Source organism: Cavia porcellus, unplaced genomic scaffold (assembly GCF_034190915.1).
Source record: "Cavia porcellus strain 051 isolate PalLab524CR breed Dunkin Hartley unplaced genomic scaffold, mCavPor4.1 scaffold_17, whole genome shotgun sequence".
Classification (NCBI taxonomy): Eukaryota; Metazoa; Chordata; class Mammalia; order Rodentia; family Caviidae; genus Cavia; species Cavia porcellus.
Window position 1 is genome coordinate 539,627 of NW_026947500.1, and position 26,426 is coordinate 566,052.

Below are 26,426 nucleotides of genomic sequence, written 5' to 3' on the forward strand. Positions count from 1 at the left end.
TTAGAAAATACAACCCTGCATTTCTGCAATTTGATTAATATTAGTATGTATGAAGAGCAAAGAAGTAATAACTAAATATTTGCTATTCAGTTGTTTTGAGCAGATAAAAAAGACAAGGAATGGACAAGTAGAAATTATTTACATTTTGTTTTTATCTTTGAACAAAATTCTTACAAACTTCTAGATTTTATTTTACTGTATTACTTGTCTTATGCCAGATACTACAAATACTAAAATGAAGAAGAGACTAGATTTGACTAATTTGTAGTGAGAGTAGCAGGGAGTAATATAGCTATTTAACAAAAATACCTCCATTACTGCTAAAAAGTAAATATACACCATGTTAATATCTATACTATTCTGATGTTCTACATAACTACAATAAGTAGTATCAATAGTGTTGGCCCTTTACTACATGCCCTCAGCATGTGAGAGCTATTCCAAAGCTTTCATAAACCTTGTCCTTTAATTAACAATGCAATGAATTACATATTGTCATTGTCATTTCCTGTGTCTCCAAACTGAAGCTTAAAAGTTAAGGAATTTGCTCAAGTTCATCTGAATAAATTATTCATCATCATGTGACCAGCCAGCTACCAGAGTGTAAAACAAATCAAGTTGCTTAGAAGTATAAAGACCCCACTACTCACATGTTCCTTCTCTTTCCCGTAATAGATGGATGAGGACCACCTGGATCTACATCTCGGTTCTGCCAGTGGTTAGCTGTATGACCCTGAGCAAGTTATTTCATCTTCTGCCTTTCAGTTCCTTCTTCTATTACCTAAAGTTTTATTTAAATTAATCTAGTTTTAATACTCTTAGGACAATTCCTGGTGTACAATAATAGCAATAAATACATATGTACATACATATTAGGCTAGTAAGACATCCTGTATTTTCCTTCTTATTTCCTTTGTGAAATTTGTATCATAAAACAATTCTATTTTCACATTAATACTTACTTTTGATAGAAAAATGAAGTAACAATGTAAAACCCAAGTTACTTATCTGTCTTATTTTTCCCTAAAATGGGCCTGCTAAAACTGTTTTCCTAATTGCTCCTCTTCTTGTCTAAGTTTTATTTATGAAAACCAGTTCCCTCCAGTTCTAAGACATAAAAATGATTCTAATATAACTTTTAGTGACTATCATAGACTTACCTCATATATAAAGATATAACCTAACACAGCCTAAAACTTCATATTTATGATACTATTAATCGGAAAGCAACATCCTGAAGACTTACTCATATATAAAGATATAACCTAACACAGCCTAAAACTTCATATTTATGATACTATTAGAAAGAAACATCCTAAAGAAAGGAAAATTTTAACTTTGACAGTTTTTTGTGTTTTTTTTAGTGTAATCAATACTTTTTGTAAAAATATTTGTTAATGCAGGCATGCTTGGTGCATATCTCACTAAAAAGGATATTGATCCAATTCATTGCACTAGAGAAGATTCTGTAACCTGTCTGGCTTTACTGTGGAATCTATCTATCTATTATTTATCTATTTATTTTATGGTACTGAGTATTGAACCCAGAGTTTTTCACTAAGCTGCATCACCAACCTTTGTATTACTGTGATACAAGGTCTTACAAAGTTGCTATGTTGCCCAAGCTGGGCAAGGCTTGTGATCTTTCTGCCTCAGCCTCAGAGAGTATTGAGATTAGAGGAACAAGCCATCATACCTGGAAAAACTATTTTTTTTGAAAATATTGTTCTATTTATGACCACTATACTTACAATACTTTTATCTTCTTACAAAATTGATGCACATTTGCATATAATAACTCATAAGTTTTCTAAAATAAAAATAAGAGCTATTGTTCTTTTGTTTAAAAAACTGCTAGAATTATAAATACCCACAGTTTTTAAGAAATAATGTTTAACTCACTTTCATTGATAAGTATTATTTTTAATAGCATAAGAACTGGATTATTTATGTCCGGCAGGTTAATATAGCCATCAAGATGCATTTTTTAAATGTGACCGGTTTTTTTGAGTTGAAATGCCAAATATATTAATTGTGCAACAGAATTTGGCTCTTGTTTATCTATGCATGGTGAGTGGGAGTTGAGTAAATAGCATAAATTGACCACAATGTTAAAAGAGGGAAACATCCTGGATAAATTTATAAGGAGTAATTATAAGCTTGAAAAGTTAAACATATTACTTATTAGGTAAAAAATACATATACTTAATGATTATTGATCTCAAAATTCGTTTATAGTATATTTAGTTTTGTGTTCAATATCATGTATTTTTCAATTTATGAATACAAATCCTATTGCTGTATCATTCCCTTAAATACCTCATTTTTATAAGCATGATCAAATGATTCTTGCAGTCAAAATTGAGATTTAGCATAATTTACACTCCATAAGGAAGACATTTAAAATCAAGATATTTAACATTCTATTCTTGTCCCAAGTAACAATATATTATAACTGTTTCCCCCCAGGTTCACAGTGGAACAGGAAATTGATTTAAAAGACATTTTGAAGGCTCTTGGAATAACTGAAATATTCTTTAAAAATGCAAATTTGACCACTTTGTCTGGTAAGAAATAAATATCAATTTAAAATATGTTAGTCTGTAAAAGCATCTAAAAATCCTTTATTTATTGTGGGGTTCTGAGGGAAAATATGGTTTTGCTTGCCAAATCTAGTAAGGGGCCAGGTGTATAGCTCAGTAGCCCAGTGCCTGCCTGACAAGCATGAGGTCATGAGTTCTATCCTGGTACCAAAATAAACAAACAAATTAATTAATTAAATAATAAATCTAGTAAGAAGTATTTTAAACTTCTAACTATAAATACAATCATAGCATTAAATTTATATTATGTTGTTCACATCTTATCTTCAATAAGATAATAAATTGTATTCTGTATAAGAATTGGCTTATACAGCTTGGAGTTTTATGTCTTGGAATTTTCCATTTTATCTGACACAATGCCATGTAGAATTGATAATCAATAAAGGTTGACTGAATATCTAAATATGTCCCTCTATAATAAATCATCAGAAGGGAAAAGAAGAGCAAATAAATGAGTGCCTCTTGCTTTGAGAACGAGACCGAAGGTCATGTTTTAAAAGTTAGAGAGTAAAGTGAGATTATGTAAACCTTTTCCTATATCTTCCATAAAAAATGATGATTTAGAAGAAGTACCTTCAAAGTATACTGGCACAATGAGATATTGGGTAATTTATTCTAAATAGCCCAAAGAAAAAAATCCACTTGAATTATTTGATTCAGATACCTTAAATTTTACAGAATAAAAATCATAAAATATTAGTTATATTAAAGCTTTTAGAATGTTTAAAATGCTTTTGGATTTTTTTTACTTTCGCATTTGTTTTTAAATGGCAAACCCCAAGGCCTTTATCACTGATAAAGGGCAGCAAGCCAGGCATGGTGATATGTATCTAGAGTCTCAGGAGGACTGCTTGAGTTTGGGACCAACTTTACAACAACCTGTGTCAAAAAACAAACATGTGTTCAGGCATGGTGGCACATGCATGTAATTCCAGCTATTTAGAAGGCTGAGGCTGGAGAACAGGAAGTTCCAGACCAGCCTGACCAATTGTAGTAAAACTCTGTCTCTAAATGAAAAAAAATCATTTTAAAAGCGCTGGGAGTATAGCTCAATGCTCTTTGGGTTCATAGCCCAATACCACCAAAAGTGAAGACAGACAGAAAGAAAGAGAGAGAGAGAGAGACAGAAAAGAAAAGGCAACAGAGGACTTAATGCCTAGTAAATTTATATAATGATTATTTTCTGTTTTCTGGTAAGACAATGACATGTGTATTAAGGAAAAAACCCTCAATTTGTAAGTTCTCTCTACATGCATGTTTATTGAACCCAATTTTCTAACTAGAGATTACTGAGATGATAGCAGTCCCATGAGTTACAGATAACCACTTAGATTTCTTCTCCTACATCAACAGCCTACAGAAAATCAAAGCTATATAGCTTGGAAATATAGCTTTTAAACCTTAATTAAATTCAAAGAAATAGGTGCTCTTACTTTTGAAATTCTTATATATGTGCTGTGCTCTGTTGTGCTTATGTGTGTGTATGCTATCTTGCAAACATGAGGGAAGAAATGAGGGAGAGGAGAGAAAGAGAGGGAAGGAGAGAGGGAAGGAAGGAGAAAGGATGAGAAAGGAAGAGGGAGAGGAATGGAGGAAGAGGGGAGAGAGAAAAACAAGGGAGCCACAATCTTCAAGAAAATTTCAAAAAGTTTATGATCAAAAAAACCCTTTACTCTTGCTCTACCAGAGTTAAAATTGTGTGGAATGTTTTCTAAACAATGCTCAGCTTCTAGTAATGAGTTGATATTAATGTATTTGTAACGTAACTTCTACTCTGGGTTCAGATAGCTTACAGCTCTAAGCCCTAATAGAGATTTTATAAATGTCTTCCATACAAATGTTCCTGTGCACACAAGAGAAATGAACTTGCCCTGAGTAAATGTTTTCATGGCTTACACCCAAATTCCAAGGGCTCTAAATTTCTCATTGGTGTTATCAAGGACTGGTAGTGATTCCAGAGATCATATGGAATCTTCATCCCTGAGTTAGAAATATAGTCACAGTTGAAGCACAGTATAAGTTAAAATACAAAAGCTCTCTTCCTTAGGAAATTGAGATAATTTAGCTTACCAAACTGGCAAAATTCCAACTGGATAATTACATTCTGCCTTCTTAACATGTCTCTTTTTTCTGTGTGATTAGTGATTCTGCATTGTCTCGCCAAACACCCAGATATTTATTTTTACACAAATGCAATATCTGCTGCCTCTGTAACACTGCCATGGCAAATCAATTACTGTGGTCAGTGTAGCTTATAATTTCTGACATATTTGGACGGTTTATAGGGTGATATTTAATTGCTTTTACTATGTACAGAGACAATAGACCATAACTATATATTAAGAATGCAGATTGTTTGGAGATTTGAAAAACTCTAAAATCTTCCAGAGTATTCGTGTGTTTTATATACAAAGAATCTTGTCATTTGATCAAGCCCCCACATGAACTGAATCCTTCTCAGTGTCTTGTTCACAGTTGTATTCCTAATACCTGGCACAGGCTGGTGACTATATGCCAACATTACTATAGTTGGCATATAGTAATGTTTGCAAGAGAAAAAAATGGGAAAAAGGAAGAGGAATTAAGTTTCTTTCTATTTTGTATGTTATAAAAATTACATTTCTTGGAATATTTGCCTCCTAAAACATCAGCCTAGTGCCATTAAGTCTACTATTTGCCATTTTTAAACACCATCTGGCTCAGGGATTCAGAAAGATTTGATAAAATATCTAAACCAACCCTTTCAAAGTTCAGTGGGCATTCTTGGATTCTTAAACTGTTAGGTGTCAATGATTCTTAGTAACCTCACAGATATCTAGGAAAAATTATTTGGATTTATTTAGTTATTACTTTGACCTTTATTAGGAATTACATGGTATTAGGACATATATATATATATATATATATATATATATATATATATATATATTCAGCTATCTTCTGTACCACATCCATTCCTTTCATTAAACAATTGCTTGTGAGGAAGATAATATAAAAACTGTACTGTGTCAGAAACATAAAGAAATGATTATGCTATCATGCCTGACCCATAGGGGCATAAGAATTTAATAGCTAAATTTGACAAAAGGAAGGCTAGTAAAAATGTTTCATTAGAGCAGTGGTTTTCAACAAAGACAATTCTGCCTACCACTAGAACATTGGGCAATAGCTGGAGTCTCTTTGGTTGTCATGACTGGGGAATACTACTGGGTCCAGAGACTAGGGATGCTTCTAGGCTTAACAGTGCACAGAACAGTTCCCTGCATAAAGAACTGCACAACCTAGAATGTCAGTAGTGAAAAGGTTTAAAACTAATATTAGCAAAAGCACTAAGGAAGTAGAAAAGAAAAAAATTAAAAGAAAAATGGTATCAAAAGACAGAAGAGAAAGGGGCTGGGGATTTAGCTCAGCGGCATAGACGCCTGCCTTGCAAGCAGGCGGTTGTGAGTTCAATCCCTGGTACTGATAAAAACGAAAAAGACAAAAAAATAATAAATAAATAAATAAATTTTAAAAAGACAGAAGAGAGTAGTTTTGTATATATTTATCTTGTATGTTATATTATTTTTTCACTTAAAACACTTAAAAGTTACAAAAATGTTTTTTAAAAAAAGTATACTAATAGTAGATTTAAGTAATAAGTTTTAAAGCACCCAAAGGCTAAGTCAGTTGTGACGCTGTAATATCCTTAGATTATGTAATGAAAGTTGTCTTTCTTCAAAAATCACAAATATAATTTAGTAATGGGAAAACAACAACCTTGTTTAACCTTCTTGTTTTTAGAAAAGCTGAGTGACTTGAGATCCCTTGCTAAGATCTCAAGTCCATTGTTTCATTGTTTATCTATTGCATCAACTCTTGTTTTTTTTTTTTTTTTTTTATGTCTTTTTTGTTTTTATCGGTACCAGGGATCAAACTCACGACTGCCTGCTTGCAAGGCAGGCGCATTGCATGAACTCTTATGTGAAATTCTTATTGCTGCTGCCCTAGACTATCTCAGTAGTCTTTTGATGGTTTCTAATCTTACTCCAATCTAATCTGTTTTGTCTACCACTGCCAAAATTAGTCACTTTGAAAAGTACTCTCAGATCCCACTTCTTGATCAAAGCCTGCCTTTGATCTGCTGTGCCTCATCTACTGCTTGGCCAGCTGTTGGCCTCAGCACCCTCCAGCCTTTACTCTGACTGATTCCTAACATGAAGCTTGTGCTGCAACTGCAATGAACGCTTGCTCTGTGCCTCACATCTACCCTGCTTCCCATCACTATAAAATCTCTCCCACTTGAAATACTTGAGTCTCAGCTTAGATGTCCCAACCTCATCAAGCCAGCATGAGGATACCAACCAGAAGAAATCACTTATTCATTTCCTCAGATTTTGTGCCTTTGTTGATGACATGTAGTATCTCAGCTCATATTGTTTTTATGTATCTAATCTCCCCTGATAGAATTTAAACCTCATAAACACAAATTCTTATAAATGTTTCCTCAGTGCTCAGCACCATGCTTCCTTCTTCAACACTCACTGAATGAAGCAATGACTAAGCTGAGATATTCTGTATTTATTAGGTTTGTTTCTTCATTTCAATTTGATTATCCATTGCTTTTGATGCTAAATTCCATTTACATAAAATAGACTCATGCCATAAACATGATTGACAGTGCTGGAAATCATTTTCTTCTCAGACTCTATTTAAAATGCTCATGTCGTTGCAGCAAGGATCCTGTTATAAAGCAGCACTATTTTTGTAATGGAAAAAATGATTGTCAGCATTTGAATTAATAGGTAATCCTCTTGGAAGGTGTAAGGGGAAGAGAAAGTGGTGCTAAATCCTTCAGCATAAAGTATGAGCTTTGATAAAGGAGCCAGTAAAATAAAGGAATTAAGAAGACACAGTGAAAGAAAGCCATATTCTTTCAGGGCAGACTCAAGTGCTGTAGATTTATGCTGGGCCAACTCCTACGTCCTGCCCTTGTTTGTTCTCTATCTCCTTGCACCTGTGAGCCAGAAGGCTCATTTCTTTTTTGTTGCCGTAATTCCATTTCTGCTCCTACTTCCTCTCCTGGAGTTCTTCTGTAACACCCAGCAAACTTGACCTTCCTGCCTTCTAGTTATTTGCTCATCCAACTTACCCTTCTCAGTTGCTGCCTCGAGTATCTTCTAAAATCACAACAGTCATGTGCTCTAACTCGTGAACAGCGCCCACGCTCTCTAACCTGAGTTAAAGCTCTTGAAAGTATGCACGTACCCTGCCACTTTCCAGTTTCCTCAGAGCCCAGCAGGATCTTCAGGTCACACCGTTTCTCCCACTTTGCCCGTATAACCTTCAGCTGACAATATTCTTGCCCTCTTCTCTGATTTTCACTCATCTTATTCCTCAAGAATCAGGCTGAATGTCACCATCTCTGCGAAGTTTCCTTCCTGGGTAGTTTACTTATCCTCCTCTGGATTCTGGTAGTGTTTTGCTCCTACCTCTGTTATCACATTTCACCTTTTCATTGGACTGTTTATTTGTAGGCTAATCTTTGAGCTCTGAGCTATTCAAAAGCAGGAACTATGTGAGAGAGGCTGTGTTCTCAGAGACCAGCCCAATGTTGGGGAGTGAGTGTGGGATCAGAGGACATGTTGTGTGGAGAAGCGCAGTGAGGAGTGGCACTAGACACTGCCTAGCAAGAGAAGGTGCTTCCATTATGCCTTCCACTCTCCCTACATCTTTTCAGCTCCTCTGCATCTCTGAATATGCCCAGTTTGTATTTCCTTTGCATCGTTTTTGGTCTCCAGACTGCAGTTAGGTCTTCTTGGTAAGTCTTCTATTGGATCCCTCCTTTGCATGCCTGTGGTCTCAGCTTTCTTAGCAACCTTTGCTTCTTTGTACCTCAGTCACCTGCTAACACATTATCTTGTTTTCATAGTAAAACTTGCCATATCCTGAATTTGCAGGCTTTTATGCATTTACAGTTTTTTTGTCTTTTTATTTATAAATGTTTTTACCTTATTAGGAAAGAACTGTTTAATTCCCGGTAGTATACCCAGTGCATGAGTGCAAATGCCTGGAATATAGTGGATGCTGAGTACGTGAATGAATGAATTAATGAATGAATATTTGCTGGTTCGGAAATAAAATGTATCCATGAAAACAAACAACAAACACTATTCCTACCTTGAAAGATCACACATTCTAAAAAATTTTCTAAATTGCATATTAAAAATATTTTAGCAACTAAAGCAAAGACATTCTTGGTATCTAGGGTTCTGTTTTCATATTCTTTTCATTTTGCTATTTTAAGCATGTTGTTGGTGATATAGAAATTATTTAAATTGGCTATATTTGGGAACAGTGCCACAAAGAAGTGGTGGCTACACTTGCATGATGGCCATCCTGCCAGCATTATGTTCTCAAATGCTTGGAGCTTTGGTGCCCTCATAGTACCTCATGTGGAGAGAATACTTGAAAAATATTTGCCCAGTGACTGAGCAAAAGCATTACTGCCTTTGCTCTGCTTTCTTCACAAGAGATTGATTTTGTTTTTCCTTTTTGCTGAGTTCTTCTCTGGGAAACATGTGGTTAACTGCCTCGTTCCCATCTTATCCATAGTAAAAAAAAGAAAACTTGGCTCCACACTGCCTGGTTGAAACCAGGACCAGTTATTTAGCAGCAGTATCTGCTGTGGCCAGAAGGGGAGAGAAGGCCACTTGGGGTCAGTGTGCAACTAAAAAAAAAAATTTTTAAAAACTGCTTACTTTTGATTGATTGATTGAGTCAATGGAAGACAGCTAATTGTCCTCTAACCAATAAGATGAATTGATCATTGTAAATTTTCTTGGTATCTGATCCATTGCATTTAACACCTGAGTACATACCTGGTGCAAGGCAAGTGTAAAGTGTTGTGGATCAAATGAGGGAGACATATGAGGTGTAAGTCCTTGAATTTATGGCTGGGACAGCAGGACAGATGGCATTGATTGGCACATAATTAATCAGAATGAGTATAATCAGACCAGATATATATGGCTATGAGCTTGCTTATGTTTCTGCATTGTTTGATTAAGTTATGGTGGCCTCAGATAATGCTTACTTAAGCCGTTTTCAGCTATATTTTGTTTTAATATGACTGCTTGAAGTTTATACCAATAAAAGCAAATATATTTTCTTTAACTCCTCAGTATCTGTAATGTGATTTCTTTTTTTAAAAATTTTATTTAAGAAGAAAAAAGAAAAACAAAAAGGGTACAAGTTATACAGAATTTCAGAAAAAATAAACAGGAAATCACTAATTACATATTGTCATCTTGGAAATAGTTGTTGAAGTTACAAAATTAAAGCATATCGAGGGGACTTTCAAATAGTGAGACGGCAAACAGTTTTGTTCAATGATCCAACAAAACTCAGTAATATGGTTATCTATCTTATACACTTAAATATATATGCAGTTATAACCTTTAGAGCACTTTCTTTTCTTTTCTTTTGTACAATGACAATTACACATTTTGGGCCTTATCACTCCCACAGTTCTTAATACCTTTTTTGAAGAGAATAAAACCAAATGTGACAGAACAGAACAGAGTCAATCAAATCAAAAGGATGGACATAATAGATAATGTAAAAACAAAATGCAAGGTGATCAACAGTGGTTACCTTACTGCCTCTTGTTATCTTAGAAAGAATGGCCTGTATCATCAGTTATAATAAAATTGAACAAAACAGTAAAGAATAAGACCAATAAAACCAAAACATTAGAGATATTAGGGGACTTCAAAAGAAGATAATAGTCAACCAGAATGGGCGTCACAATGAATCTTATTGTCTTCATAGTTCTTGCCTACACTTTCAAACTTGGTACTATCAAGCATAACAGAATAGAGGAAAATCAGTCAAAACAAGATGGTGAGATCCAATACAGAGTTTCAAATCAAGTTAATAGGAAATCAAAGTGGGTTACTATAATATATCCTGCAATTTTTATTTATTTTTCCTTTATTAAAAGGATAAAAATGAAAAAGTAGATAATAAAAAGAAAATTGAGATTTAAAAAAAGAGGGCATAACAACAGAACAGCGCAGGTCAAAACATAGCCATTTAAGCAAAATAGTGTTTCACCACAAGATAATCTCGACATAATAGTAGTTACCATAGTGTCTCTTCCCTTAAAATCTTTGGGTATAACTTCGTATACTGTAGCATCAAACATATCAAGACAATGTAAAACCATTCAAGAGAATGACAGTATTACAGGGTATTTAGAATCAACCAACAGAAAATGAACAATGGTTTCTGTATAATCTCCTTGTCTATAAAAGTTTTTGTTTATATTATCACATATAATAAAATCCAATAAGATACAACACGTTAAAACCGATGGAGACAGAAGAACAAAAGCTTGATGGGACTTCAGAACAAGAGGATATTAAATCAGCACTACCAGGGCTGGGGATTTAGCTCAGAGGCATAAGCACCTGCCTTTCAAGCAGGCAGTCGGTGAGTTCGATCCCCGGTACTGAAAAAAAGGAAAAAGACAAAAAAAAAAAAAAAAATCAGCACTACCTATTATGATGTCTTGTTTTCTCCAAAATGGCTGTTCCTACCATCCAACCTTCTCTGCCTCATTTCTGTTGAGCTTTTTTTGTCATTAGTTGTCAGTTTGTCTTCTTCATTTCACTTTCTGCTCCATCTATTGTGGCCTCTCTGCCACTGTTTCTGGAATCTTGGTATTTTTCATTTTTAGAATATCCTGCAGTAATCTCTATAGAGTTGAATTGGTGGTTGGAAATTCCCCTAGTTCCTCTTTATCCTGGAAGCACCTTGTTTTTCCATCAATTTCTAGGGACAGTTGTGCAGGATATATCGATCTTGGCTGGAGGTTATTATCTTTCAAAGCTTGAATTATTTCTCCCCCACACTCTTCATGATTTGATGGTTTGTGCCGAGAAGTCTGCTGTAATTCTGATGGGTGTTCCCTTGTAAGTGATCTGTTTCTTGTCTTTGACGGCTTTTAATATTCTGTTCTTATATTGGATTTCTGGAATTTTGATTATTATATGCCTGGATGTAGCTCTGTTTGGGTTGTAGGTGGCTGGGTTCCTGTATGCCTCATACATCTGAGTATCTTTACCTTTTGCTAAATTAGGGAAATTCTCCTGGATTATTTCTGTGAATAGCTTTTGTAGTTCATTTGTTTGAGTCCCTACTTCTTCTTTTATGTTCTTAATTCTTAAGTTATAGATCCTCTTATCATCTTCTAGTCTTTGTATTATTGCTGTTTGTTTCCTTGTTATTTTTAAGAAGTTTTTCATTTCATGCTCCCACCTTACAAATCTGTCCTCCAGTTCTGATAATCTATCCTTAGTTTCTTTCAAGCTGTTATGCCAGTTTTCAATAGAGTTTTTAGTTTCCTGGTAATCTCTTTGAACCTGCTTCACATATTCTATGTTTTCTCTATTTTCTCCATCAAACAATTCTCCCCTTTTTTTCTGTTCTTCCATTCCACCATCTGTTTTTTCTTGGGTGGTGCTTAGCATTTCTCTAACTATTCTACTTATTTCTCGCTTTATATCATCAAATACTTCATTGTTGAACTCGTCTATGAGGCTCTGGAGATACTGCTTTATGTCTATAGGTGCTGTGTTTGATATTGCATGTTTTCTGTCTTCATTCTCTTTTGCATTTACCTTTGCTGGATCAGTGTTCTCAGGATTGGGGACTGAGGACCCTTTCTTGTTGCTCCCTTTTCCTATACTTTTTGTTCCTTCCATACAAGCATCTGTAGGAGGCCCAGTTTCTTTTTCTCTCTTTGTCTGTTACAGTTTGTTTGAATCCGCCAGCTAGGTATTCCCGCCCACTGCAGTGTAATAGGGAGACACAGACCTGGGCAGCCTCTGCTGGGCCTGCCCCTCCAGGTCAACCTATTGAATGCTTCACTGCTAGGGTGCACTGCCAGGTGCAGGGACCTGATTTGGGTTAGCCTACTGGATCTTAGTCTGTGGCATCACCAGGCCAAGCACTCCCCACCACTCCCACTTGAGAGGGGAATATGCGACCAAAGTCACTGCAGGGCCCTGTTCCGGCTAGTCTGCTCATTGCCAGAATGCCCTCTGTTGGAGCCTCCTAGTCTATGAAAGGGTCCCCATTTCTCTCACACACCGCAGGTCGATGCAGGGCTCCCTGCCAGTCCCATTCTCAACGCCATTTGGTTCACCGATTCCAGCTCTCAGAGCTTTCACGTGACTCTCTCCCTGCCGTGCGGATTGGGACGCAGTATGGGCAGCAGGAAATTCAAATCACGGCTTCCAATGGCACGGGATCCAGCTTCTGCACTGAGATTTTATCTGTTCTTGTTATAGCATCAGGATTGCATTTCCAGTTGGTTTCTCTCAGTTTAGTTTGTTCCTGTGTCAGCAGGGTACATCTCCCCTTGCATAGGACTCCTCACACGGCACTGCTCCTGGATTCTAAACTGGTAATCTCAGAGAGCCTCCATGGCTGCTGTTATTTGTCCGCCATGTTCTCCCAGAAGTCTGTAATTTATTTGTCAAAATTTTTATACACATGCATCCAAAACTATAGCATTTTTCTGAGGATTAGTTGTCTTGTGTGTTAGTGATCTCTTTAGACATTTACTAAGCATAGCATAACACTTAATCGTGCTGTACAAATCTGAACACTACATTCCATTTTTACTGTCTTTGAAATATATACAGTAACACTGGTCTGCTGGATTGTTTTCACTTTACTCTTCTATTTAGTCAGATTTTAAAGCTTGTTAGTAAATATGTGACTTTTGTACATTTTCCCTGGGTTGCTATTCTCAATTTTCTTGGGGTATTTACTATGTATTAGTATCATATGTTTTTCTTACTATAAGAACAGATTTTATAGCTGTGGTGGTGAACTTATGGCACATTGCTGCACTGGGCTGCTTATAATCATTGAAAGCTCTAAAAGAGTCACCATCACTGCTATATAGTCATAATTATAAACAGAATTGTAGTCATAGTTTCTGCAGAGTGACATTTAAATTCTCTGTATTCAAAAAATCATACAATATGATATAGCTACGCCTTTCATTCAGTCATTCCTGAAATCTTATTTATTGCAGTATGCTAGGCTACATACAAGAAAATTACATATTATCAGGAGACTCTCTTCACTTAGATTAGTTCACTTTTTCTTGTTTGTTTTGAGATAGGATTTTGCTCTGTAGCCCAGGCTGACATCGAACTCAATACTATCCTCCCACTTTAGCCTACTGAGTGCTGGGATTAAAGGTGTACACCCCCATGCCCGGCATGTTACATTAGTTTTTAGGCCCATATTGCAAGAAGTCAGGAATGTTAAGGCAAACCACACAGTCCTTCCCTTAAGCTTATAATCTAGGAAGAGAGAGACATGAATGCAGACGTGATGTATTGTAAAAACTTCAATAGAATTAGTTCCCTGGTTCAAGGATAAAGAGTGGTCAGATCTGTGCTAAAGACTCAGGAATCAAACAGCAGAAAACGCTTCTTAGGGCTAGAAACTGAGCCTTCTAGAGAGATCAGATGTTTCAGTGTACAAGGATTGAAGGAGGAAATGGGGAAACAAAGATATAAAAGTCATAAAATCAAAGGTATTTTGGTTCAAATAATCTGAACTACAATGTTTGGGATGGAGAACGCTGAGCAAATGAGGAGAGGCAGCCTTGTGGAGGCCAGTGGGTTGTACACTGAGCAGGTATGAAGTTATGTGCTGTACTGAGTGGGGTGGAAGGTCACAAGGCAGGATACAGGGTTTCAGGAGGACAGTGGTATGAACTGGTTTGCACGTGGATGAGCTCATCCTGCAAACGACTTCAGTATAAACTGGAGGCAGTTGGCAGTCTGTGTCATAACCCTGACATCCACTGGAACAGTGACATCCTTTGAAATGTTATTGAAATAATACTGTGGGGCTTAATTTTTAAAATTTATTTGACCTATGAAAACAAAAATTGTCCATAATAAGAAATCATATAATATTGTGATACATGAATACACTATATATATTTAAATTAGGTTATACATATCTATTTCCTCATTTATCATTTGTTTGTGGTTAAAGCTTTCAAAATATTTTCTTAGAATTTTGAAATGTGTAGTATGCTATCATTTATACTCACGCTATTGGGCAAAGACATGTCAGACCTTCTTGCTCCTATCTACTGTAACATAGCACCCATAATACTTTCCCGCATCCTTTCTCACTCCTACTTCTCCAGGCTTTGATAACTAACAGTCTACTTTCAACCTCTATGAAATTAACTCCTTAAGATCCTATGTATTAGTGAGATAATATACTGTAATATTAGCTTTCCTGTGACTGTCTTAACATGATGGTCTGCAGTTCTATCTATGTTGTGATATATGACAAGGTTTTATTCCTTTGTAATGAATTAATAATACTCCATTGCATGTTAATATATATATATTATATATATAATATTGTCTTGTCTAGTTAACTTGTTTCCATTCCTCATCTGTTGGAAATAGTGTTTCAGTGGACCTGGGAGTACAGATGTCTCTTTGAATAACTCATTTAGTGAGATTCCTAGGTCATATGGTAGTCCTACATTTAATGTTTTGAGAATCCGCCATACTATTATTCATAATGGATATACCACTTTACATTGGTCCTAGCAATATTCAAGAGTTTCCTATTTTTAATATCCTCGTCAGCATCTGTTATTTTTAGTCTTTTTGATAATAGCCCTTTTTGCTGGGGTGAGGTAATACCTTAATGTAATTTTTCTTAGCATTTCCCTGATGATTAATGACTTTCAGCATTTTTTTTCATATACTTGTCAGCTATCTGTAATTTGTTGCCCATTTTTTAATTAAATTGTTTTTTTTTTCAGGGCTGGAGATTTAGCTCAGCAGCATAAGTGCCTGCCTTGAAAGCAGGCAGTCGTGAGTTCGATCCCCAGTACCAATAAAAAAGACAAAAAAAAAAAAAAAAAATTGTTTTTTTTCTAGTACTGAGGACAGAACCCAGGAGTACACTTATCACTGAGTTACCTTCCTAGCCCAGCCCTTTTTATTTTTTATTTTTAGACAAGTTCTTGCTAAGTTGTCCAGGAAAGATTCAAACTTGCAATCCTTTTTTAGTATTGGAATTGCAGAAGTGCATCACTATGCCCAGCTTGATATTGCATTTTTTGAGGTGCTCATATATTCCAGATATGAACTCCTTATCAGAAACATAGCTTACAAATGTTTTATCCCACTCTGCTGATTATTTACTTTGCCAGGAGCAGGCTTTTTAGTTTCATGTAATTTAATTTGACTTTATTTGCCTCAAAGGTAATTCTATTTGCCTTTATTTCCTGTGATTTTTTGAGGTTATGTGCAAAAAATCCTTGGCCATTTCAGTGTCCTCAAGCATTCTCCCTATATCTTTTTCTAGTAGTGTCATTGTTTTAGGTATCAGTTCTTACGTTCAGTTCTTTACTTCATTTTTAGTCATTTTTCAAAATTAATGAGAGATTGGCCTACTTTCAACCTTCTAAATGTAGCTATCCAATTTGCCTAGGACCATTTATTGAAGACTGACCTTTCTACAAAGCATGTTCTTAGCATTCTTGTAAAAAATCAGTTGGTTGTAGATACATAAGTTAACCTTCAGACTTTATTCTGTTCCATTGGTCTTTATGTCTGTTTTTATGGCAACATCATGCTTTTTGATTACTGATACTTTGTAGAATATTTTAAGGGAAAGTAGTGAAATGACTTTCTCTTGCTTTGATCTTTTTGTGGTTATGAGCTTTTTCTGGTTCCACCGAAATTTTAGGATTATTTTTTCTAGTTCACTGAAGAATGGAATGCTTCAGAGAGAAATTATATTGACTGTAGATTGCTTTAGGTGGTTTTAGGTGGTATGGGCATTTTAATAATATTGATGATACTAATATATGAACATGGAATGTTTTGCTAGATTTTTGTGTCCTCTAATTTCTTTCCTTATTCATAATTTTCATTGTAGAGATCTTTCACTTTGGTTAAATTTATTCCTGTTTTTTAGCTATCGTAAGTGGAATTTTTCTCGCTGATTCCAATTTCAGATATTTCACTATTGACCTCTAGCAATACTGCTGGGGTTCTTTTTTTTCCTGTATGTCAAATTAATATTCTGCAACTTTGGTGATTTTATTAACCCCATTAGTTTTGGTGTAGTATTTGTTATCTGTAAAGAGTCACAGTTTGATTTCTTTCCAAATTCAAATGCCCTTTACTTGTTTACTTTCCTCATGTGTTAGCTAACACTTTCAGTAATGTATTGAATAAAAGAGGTGAAAGTAGGCAATCTTGTCTTGTTCTAGATCTCAGAGGTTTCTGCTTTTCTTCATTCAGTATAATATTAGCTCCCAACTTGCTATAGACAGCCTAAATTATGTTGAATTGTATTCTATAACTAATTTACAGCTCAGCATTCTTATCATGAAGGGATATTATTACTTTATCAAATATCTTTTCTGCAGTTATTGAGAGGATCATACGGTTTTTCTGTCCCCATGTGTTGCTATGCTATATAATGTATGCTGTGCCTATATTGGAACATCCCTGTGATGAACACCACTTGAACATGATGAATAATCCTTTAATGCTGTTAGTGTCAGTGTGCTAGTATTTGGTTGAGAATTTTCATGACTGTTAACCAAGGCTATTGGCCTATAGTTTTCTTTCTTTCTTTTTTCTGTTTTGCTGTGCTGTGTTAAGTTGTGTTATGTCCTTGTCTGGTTTTCATTCTAGGGTATTGCTTGCTAGTCTTGTAGAATGTATTTGGGAGAATTCTTTCCACTTCTACTTTTTGGCATGTTAATGATTGTTGGTAGTCTTATTTAAGTACTTGATAGAATTCAACACCGAAGCCATCTAGGCCTGGACTTTTTTTCAATGACTATATTATTAATTCACTCTTATTATTTGTCATTGGTTTTTCTAGGTTTTCTATTTATTAATGATTTAATCTTGATAAGGTATGTGTATCTTAAGAATTTGTCTGTTTCAGGATATCAAATTGTTGGCAGATAGCTGTTCATAATAATCTCTAATGATCTTTTGTATTTCTATAGTGTCAGTTGTTTTTAATATTCTGATTTTTTTTAAAAGTTCATATTCATATTAGTAGGTGGATTTGTTCTATGACTTTCTTTCTCTCTGCTCTTGTTCAATTTATTAGCAAGGTAAAACTACCAACAGCCAAGTTAAATGGCTATTATTCTCTTTCTAAAAGATAACTCTTAAACAGATATTTCTCTTTGTAACAGATAACTCTATCCATTATATGAAGATTTGGTTAAAACTACCTTGATAATCATCCAATCTCAGAGTCTATTATTTCAAGGATGGAGGAATTTTTCTGTACCAATTTAATATTAATGTTTACTGAATTATTCAGATAGCCTATATATTTCCTTTACTCAATTTTACAATTTATAAAATCTGCCAAGTTCATGGCAAGTTTGTTCATTTTCAAAATTATCTGCATAAATAATCTCTTTACAGGAGATTACAATGTCAGGCTTCTTATTTGTGGTAGTAAATACGGATATACCATGATACCTTGATTTACAAACTTAATTCTTTCCATGATTCTAATCACAAACTAAATTGTACAAGAACTGAGTCAAATTTCACATAATGTTAACATTGAATCTAACCAGTGAGTTTGATTTTGTTCTTGCCCTATTTGGTTTGCGATCAGAATCATGGAAAGAATTAAGTTTGTGAACCTACGTACCACTGTATGAATCTAACAAATTTATCAAATGGTGCTTTGTAAGTAAAGTTCATACTTTATAAGAAATTATATCTTTTTGCATTAACATTTTTCTGCAGAAATCTTACATAACACTTTTGTGATTTTTCTAAAAATTATCTTTTGTATTTTTAGATCCCCCGACTTATACTTTGGGGGAAGTTGCTCTTTTATTCTTAAAATGTTTGTCCAGTTTTCTATCTCTTAAATAATTATGCCCTTGAGAATTACTTTTGCTTAGCGGGAGGCATTATGGTATCCATTGTTGATCACCTTGTATTATGTTTTTACATTATCTATTATGTCCACCCTTTGGACTTGACCAATTCTGTTCTGTTATGTCACATTTGGTTTTACTCTCTTCCAAAAAAGTAATAAGAACCGTGGGAGCAATGAAACCCAAAATATGTAATAGTCATTGTACAAAAGAGAGGAAAAGAAAGTGCTCTAAACTATATAACTGCATGTATATTTAAGTGTATAAGATAGAAAATGATATCACAGAGTTTGATTGGATCATTGAACAGAACTGTTTGCAGTATCATTGTTGGAATGTCCACTTTACAAGCTTTAATTTTGTGACTTGAACAATTATTTCTAAGATGACAATATGTAATCCATTAACTAGTGATTTCCTACTGTTTATTTTTTTTCTGTAAATCTGTGTAACTTGTACCCTTTCTCTGCTTTTTTTTTTTCTTTCTTTTCTCCTTAAATAAAATTTTTAAAAAAAAAAGAGAATTACTTTTGCTTGATTCATCTTTTTGCCACAAGTACTTTGTGTTTCTCCTACTCCTCTCATGGTGGGTATGGGTAAATGAGAGTGTATGAAAGGTCAGGTGATCAGAGGAAGTTACAATACTTGGGGTAAAGACCAGAAATAAAGGGATAATTTTTTTTTCTTATTTCAAGATGTCTACTGCAGCCAGAAGATCAGGCCTAATAGCTATCGGAGGCAGTTTCCCCTATGAAATCGAGGTGACAAATATCATTCGGTGCCTTTAAGATTCTCCTTGCACTCTTTGAAGAGAGCTTAGGTGACAGTGTGGGTATTTGTTACTTATAGGATATGTATTCTGTCTGCCTTCAGGGCCATAATATTTTTTCTTGATGTTTGACCTTCCCTTAACCTCTTGCCTAATGAAAATGGGCAGCAGAATCTGAAAATACTGTGGGAAAGCATTAGTTAACTGCTAAATAGTGTATTTTACCATCTTGCAGTTATTTTTTTGCTTTTGGTTTTGTCAAAACCAAACTACTTCTCCAGGTTTGAGGCAGCTAATCATCCTTAATTGCTAAATGTAAAAATCTCATTGCTTTAATTTTTCTTCTAATCATCAAATGTATGCTATGAAGAAACATAAAATGGACAATCTGATAATGTATGTCTATATATAATACCAAATATGATATGAAGAAATGATATTCTTATTAAAAGCATACTCAAACAAAGAAATGCCTTTGTTTGTTGCCTTGGGGCTTATTCACAATAATTAGGTGCTCTGCTATTGATGTTTCAAAAATATCAGTGAACATCATTCCCTCTGCATGTAAGATAATCATGTGTTTTTGAAAACTTGAAGGGTCAGTGTGTATTGGGAGTAGGATTTTGTTGCTTACAAAATCTTATTAAGCAGCCGAATGAGAAATCATTTGTACTTTTACTGAATGGTGCTGAGCACCAATAAGTTATCTATCTGAAATTTGAATTTCATTTCCCAGAAGTGAAAAAATAAAAAAGTGGAACTGTATGCACTTAACTATAACTTGCTTTTTGTGCTTATTTTCTCCTTTTTAAAAATATATTTGGAGTATCTTTTCTGATTGTTGTTTTGTCTTAATCTTGAGAAGCAGTTGTCAACTCAAGAATGAAAGCCAGTTTCTAGTTTGCTAGGCTTGTCATATCAGTAACCTAAACTGAGTGACTTAAAATACAGAAATTTATTTTCTCACAGTTCCAGATGCTGGATGTCTGAAATAAAGGAGTCATCAGGATGTCTTTGAGGACTTTTTCTTGGTTTGTAGGTGGTTGTCTTCGCCTCTGTCTTTATATGGTATATTAGTATTCTCCAGAGAAACTGTGCATGTTCGTGTATGTGTATTTGGTCCTTGGGTACTTGTGCAGAGGGAAGGAAAAAGAGACAGACTCTTGAGATCAAGGGAGATTTACTTCTTCAGTTTAATTGAAGATTGGCTTACATAATTGTGGAGGCTTTAGAAATACATAATCTACAGGTAAGGAAGAGTCAGGAGGCAATCTCTGCTTGAGAGAATTAGTCTGTACTATTAAGGACTTCAGCGTATTGGATGAGGTCCTTCCATATTGTGAGGACAATCTGCTTTATTCAAAGTTCACTGATTTAAATGTTAGTCCTATCCAAAAATATCTTCATAGAAGCATTGGCAGAAATATTTGACCAATTACCTGGGCATCAAAGCCCAAGCAAGTTGGCACATGAAATTAACCACCATGCATGATCTCCTCTCATACTTATCCAAGTACAAGTTTCCTCTTAGAAGGACACTAGTAATACTGGATTAGTACTCTTTTTAATTAGTTCATTTTAATTGAAGATCCCATTTCTAATTACAGATACATTGTAAAGTAAGGGAGATTAGAACTTCAACATATGAATAAGTTTAGCCCTAATGGTCTTTGTTGTAAAAGCAAGCATAAATAGAAAGGAGGCAATTTAAAAGAAAAATAATCTTCCTGTTACTAATAGTTTATTATTTTCTCTGTCTCAGGATAACACATCTTTGTAAATTCTCAAATAAAATAACTAAATGGGATAGACACTAATTGCTAAAACCTAGAAAACACTTTATTTTCTTTGCCAAGGAGATATACATATATATATCATAATATGTTAAGATTAGGTTAAAAAAAGAAAAATATTTTAAAATTCTGATTATTTCTTAATTTTATACCAGCTTTGATTATGTACCTTTTATTTCAAATTAGAATGTAATGCATAAAATTTTGTGTTGTAAAGTTATTAGCTATCTTGAATATCAGTACTAAAAATAGAATTTCTGCTTTTTTCTGGAAATTTAAGAAATAATAGAAAATTGGCAATAAAAATTAAAGAGAAAATTACAAGAATATAAATTAAAGACAAGTTAGAAATCACATCTTCAATAGTTCTTTTAGATCTTAAGTGAAATCTTTTAAGAGTATTTCTTGGCTTTTATATCAATGTCTTTGTCTCCTATCTGGAAACCCATTTAACAAAAGGATAAGTAGTGTTCTCTATGCTAAAGAAATGTTTCTGATTCTCATTTTGCAGATAACAGAGAGATGTTCTTTTCCAAAGCAATTCACAAGTCCTTCATAGAGGTTAATGAAGAAGGCTCAGAAGCTGCTGCTGTCTCAGGTATATACTTGTTTCGTAAAATCTCTACTCTCTATATTTATATTTTCAGAACAACCTTGGGTGGGGGTTGGGATTCTTTTCAGAACCAAGCCAAAATCTGACTCTGTTCTAAGTTAGAGGTCAAGCAAATGCCGAACCAGGCAGAATTTTCTGAATAAGATGTGAAGCGTATGTGTACTCCACTGCCCTTTTATGCCTTAACTCCCTAATAGAGTTTCCTTTTCTCCCTAATAAGAGTCAACAGGTGTCTGCAGCTCTGCAAGAATCCCTGCTATGCTGCCTGTTTAAATATTTCCCTGATGCTCATTTGAGCATTTTCCTCCGCTCTCATTACTCTTTAAAGTTGAATCTTAATTTTTGTTAATGAAAAATTTTAATTTTTTAAAAAGCATAAATATGAACAAAAATATACAATTGATGGGATAAATATTTAACTGAATGATATTAACAAAGCCATAATTTTAAATAAATACAATTTTTTAAAAATTAACCTAAATCACATGTGCAGAGTACCTAGTTAACTGAAATCATTTTCCCCTTGCATTTTCTGTCTGTTCTTTTATTTGTTTGGATTTGCTTTAATCTGAAGTTCAGTAGCTTTCATCAAATTTTAGTAGGAAGTCTTCTTTGATAAGATGTTAGCTTATTTGCACATTTTTTAAAATTAACGTTTGTTACATAATCGTCATATTTATCATAGGGAATTTGTACCTGTGCACATTATATCTTAATTTTTTCTCATTCCCCTTCCTTTCTTTTCCTTCCTTCCCTTCTTTCTCCCCTTCCCTCGCCCTTTGCTCCTTTCCTATTTGAATATTTTCTTCCTGGATCCCAATATGTATCCTCCCTTGTGCTGTTTATTTATCATTTGGGTTTCCCACACAGGAGAAAGAGTGCAATATCTAAACGGTGTGTTCAGTTTATTTCACTGAAAATTATATTCTCAAGGTGCATTTCTTTACCTAAAAATGTCTCAGTTTTATCTTTCTTTATGGCAGAGCAGTGCTCCCTTGTATAGAAGTAATATATTTTGTTTATTTATTCATCAGTCTATGGCATGTGGACTGCTTCTAGGATTTAGCTAGAAGGGTTTTTCCGCCCACAGCCTCGCCAGCATTTGTTATTGGTTGATGTCTTGTTAGCCATTCTTTCTAGAATGAAATGGAATCTCAGTTTTTTTTTAATTTGCATTTCTTAAATGATCAATGATATTGAACATTTTTTCATATATTTATTTGCTATTGGTATTTTATCTGAAAAATATCTATTCATTTTGGATGCCTATTTTTGGATTAAGTCTTTTAATTGGGGGCAGGTCTGATTTTTTGAGTTCTTTGTTCTAGAGATAGTTCTTGGTCTGAGAAATTTCTAGTATAAAATTTTTCCCATTCTGTGAGTTGTCTCTTTACTCTGTTGGTGGTTTCTTTTGCTGAACAAATGCTTTTTAATATGATATGACCCCAGTCACCTTTTTGTAATATTTCCTGTGTGATCAGCATTTTGTTCATAAAGTCTTTTCTGGCAAGAGTTTTACCTGTTGTCTTTCATCAGGTTAAGTGTTTCTATTTTAATATTTAGATCTCTGATCCATTTTGATTTTAGTTTAGTGCATTTGGCTCTAGGTTTAATCTTGACCATGAGGAAAACCAGTTTCCACAGCACCATTTATTAAAGAGGCTATCTTTCTTCCAGTGAAGGTGTTTGGCCGTTTTGTTAAATGTAAGGCAGCTGAATATGCTTAGAGTTGTTTCTGCGTCTTCTATTACACTGATCCTTGAATTTTTTTCTAGTACCAAGCACACATTATTTTTAACCCTACCAATCATAACAGTATTTTCAGAGGAAAACACAATAGTGTCCAATATGAAAAAAACTTAAAATATTGCATAATTTATTCTTGACTTTTTTCTGACAAATAACCATATGGTAAAAAGTATATAACAACCCTTCATATGATATAGACCTTAGGGGAATTCAATATTTCACCTTTGGAAATGCCATTGAGGCTTTCACAGTTGTATTTTCCCTTTAATGACTGCCACATTGATCACTTACTAGAACCCTGGAAACATGCTATTTAAAAAATTCTGTTTCAGGCAAAAGAAATAGTGACTTGGAAACATTAAAAAACTGTCTTTATTTTTTGTTTTGAGGGTTTTTTTTTCCTCTCCCCGTCTCCTAATTGAAAAGTTTTTTGATGCAAGCACAAATATTTATCTTAGACTGAGAATACAACTTTCATAACAGACAGAATAAATTGTCCTTTTATTTTTGATGGGTTAAAAGGAAGAAATTGTGTTTAGTGTATTTATTTTGTTTTATTTCTAAAAAGAAAAACAAGTAGAAATTTTAATATCTTCACAATTTTTCTCTCTTTAAGTCGTTAGATTCATTTTCTGATGATTATGTTTGCATTAAATGGATAGACACAAATGGTTTTGAGAAATTGTCCATTAGTCTCTGTATATTCACAAAAATGTAATTACTTTTGCTCTGCATTTTAGGAATGATTGCAATTAGTAGAATGGCTGTGCTATATCCTCAAGTTATTGTTGATCATCCATTTTTCTTTCTTATCAGGAACAGGAGAACTGGTAAGTGTATTATGAGAAAAAAATTTAGTGAGTCTCAAAGAAACTTTACATGTTATATTGAGGACTCCTCCACCCACTGTGCTTATTAGATACCTTTTAAAGTTCATGTATTTGTGGGAAAAATGTGACTGTTAAACTTTCACACTGAACTACATCCCCAGCCCCTCTCTTCTTTCTTTCGTTCTTTCTTTCTCTCCTTTTTTCTTCCTCTCTGTCTCTTCTTTCTACCTTCCTCCTTCATTCTATCTCTGTCTCTCCCTCTCTCTGTCTCTGTCTCTCTCTCTCTCTCTCTCTGTCTCTCGACAGTGTCTCACTATACAACTGAGAGGATTTTTTGTTTTGTTTTGCTTTGTTTTGTTTGGTACCAGGGTTTGACTCATGACCTCACACCTACAGTCAGTGTGCAGTTGAGCTATACAACTCAGGCAGGCCTAGAACTCACTGTGTAGACAGACTGGTCTCACACTCCCTATAATGCTAATACCTCAGCCTTCCTCATTCTGGGATTGCAGGCATGTGCCATCACATATAGTTTATTATTTATTTTGAGACAGACCTCTATCAGTGGCTGAGTTGCTCAAGCTAGACTGAACTTGTGATCTGTTTTAGCCTCCTAGAGTGCTGAGATTACAGGCATTCTCTACCATGTCCCCCTCAAATTATTATTTTTTAATAAAGATTATTTTCATTTTTAAAACATTGCTAATTATGAGCAAGAAGAATAAATAACTAAGTTTTTTACACTGTCTTTTGTTCACTTCCAAATTCATGTAGGTACAATCTTATTCATGGGACGAGTCATGCACCCTGAAACAATGAACGCAAGTGGACATGATTTTGAAGAACTTTAAATAACTTCATTTGAGTAACAAGGAAAATATTAACAAAGCACATAATGTTTGCAGCTGGCATATATTTAAGACTTGTGTTTTACAGTAATATCTCAGTGTTTTAAGGTGATATTTAAAATAACTATAGGTAGAACCAATATATATAAATTATAAGTCAGCAATGTTAAGGAATGTTATCAGTATTAGGATTATGGTCCTGTTGTGTCAGTGTGTTTGTTGTGATGTTATTTAAAATAAAAGTACATATTGAACATGTGAACAGCTGTTATTCATTTTAGAAATTGTAGAATACAGATATCTCTAGACTAAACGAGAACTATGATGTTTGTTTAGAAATCATAGTACACTGGTACCACTAAGTAAAAAAAGTAGTGATGTTTTTTGACCTCTTAAATCTTTCATGATCCTGCAGAATCAAAGCCCCAAAATAAATTAGCAGTATACATTTATATATAACAAGCAATAACATGTGAGGTGAAGGCAGGTATTCCACAAAAGTGTCATTCATTTGAAATCCATGTGGAAGGTAGTACAACACAAGGACATGGAAACTGAACATCTCTTGTATGGTTCCAGGGCCAAACTTGTTAGAAAAAAGTGTGTGTGTATGGGGGGTGCTAATCCTACAGGCATTATTTGTTAATGTCGTACTACATTTTTATTTACTATTACTTTAGAGTGTACTAGTGCATATCTAAGAAATTTATCATAAAACAAGATTACCATTTTACCATTTAGATGCCAGCAGTGATCTCATACATCTGCTGTTTACACTGTTTTTTTTTTTTTCTTCCCGTTCAGAGGATCAATCTCATGACATTGTACTTGCCAGACAGCTGCTTATGCTGCTGAGCTATATCCCCACACCTGTTTACACAGTGGCTAAAATCTATCTAAAGGTCCTGTCAAGTGATTGACCTGCACCATCTGGGCTATAAGAGAACTTTCTGGGGTTCTCATAAAGATGAAATTACCTGATGACATATTTCTCATAACATACCCCAGATGTTAAGCAACATGTGACTGTACTAGTTACTTAGATATGTTTAATTGATATAGAAAATTAGGTCTGTCAATAGTATATTAAATTGGTGCTTTTTAAATTGATGATTCTAGTGAGGGGGCAAAGATTATACATTTTCAACAGGATTCCAGTAACTGTCTGTCACTTTGGTAACAAAATTGCACTTAATATAAGGCTTGCACATTTGATGTTTTTATAAATGGAGATAAAAA

At 34.4% G+C, this 26,426-nt stretch overlaps 1 protein-coding gene across 5 annotated transcripts in view; it reads left to right on the forward strand.

The window, feature by feature from the left end:
- Positions 1–25,449, forward strand: part of Serpini1 (serpin family I member 1) — a 92,873-nt gene extending 67,424 nt beyond the window's left edge. For 3 of the 5 annotated variants that reach the window (XM_063227115.1, XM_063227114.1, XM_003463534.5), the window contains 4 exons: positions 2,470–2,567; positions 21,659–21,745; positions 24,250–24,339; positions 25,114–25,449. In XM_063227115.1, the coding sequence (XP_063083185.1) occupies positions 2,470–2,567; positions 21,659–21,745; positions 24,250–24,339; positions 25,114–25,190 (352 nt within the window). In that variant the 3' untranslated portion in view covers positions 25,191–25,449. Of the gene's footprint in view, positions 1–675; positions 2,568–21,658; positions 21,746–24,249; positions 24,340–25,113 lie in introns of those variants that run through there. The other 2 variants (XM_063227116.1, XM_023562256.2) reach the window with 1 other exon arrangement.
- The last annotated feature ends 977 nt before the right edge of the window (positions 25,450–26,426 follow it).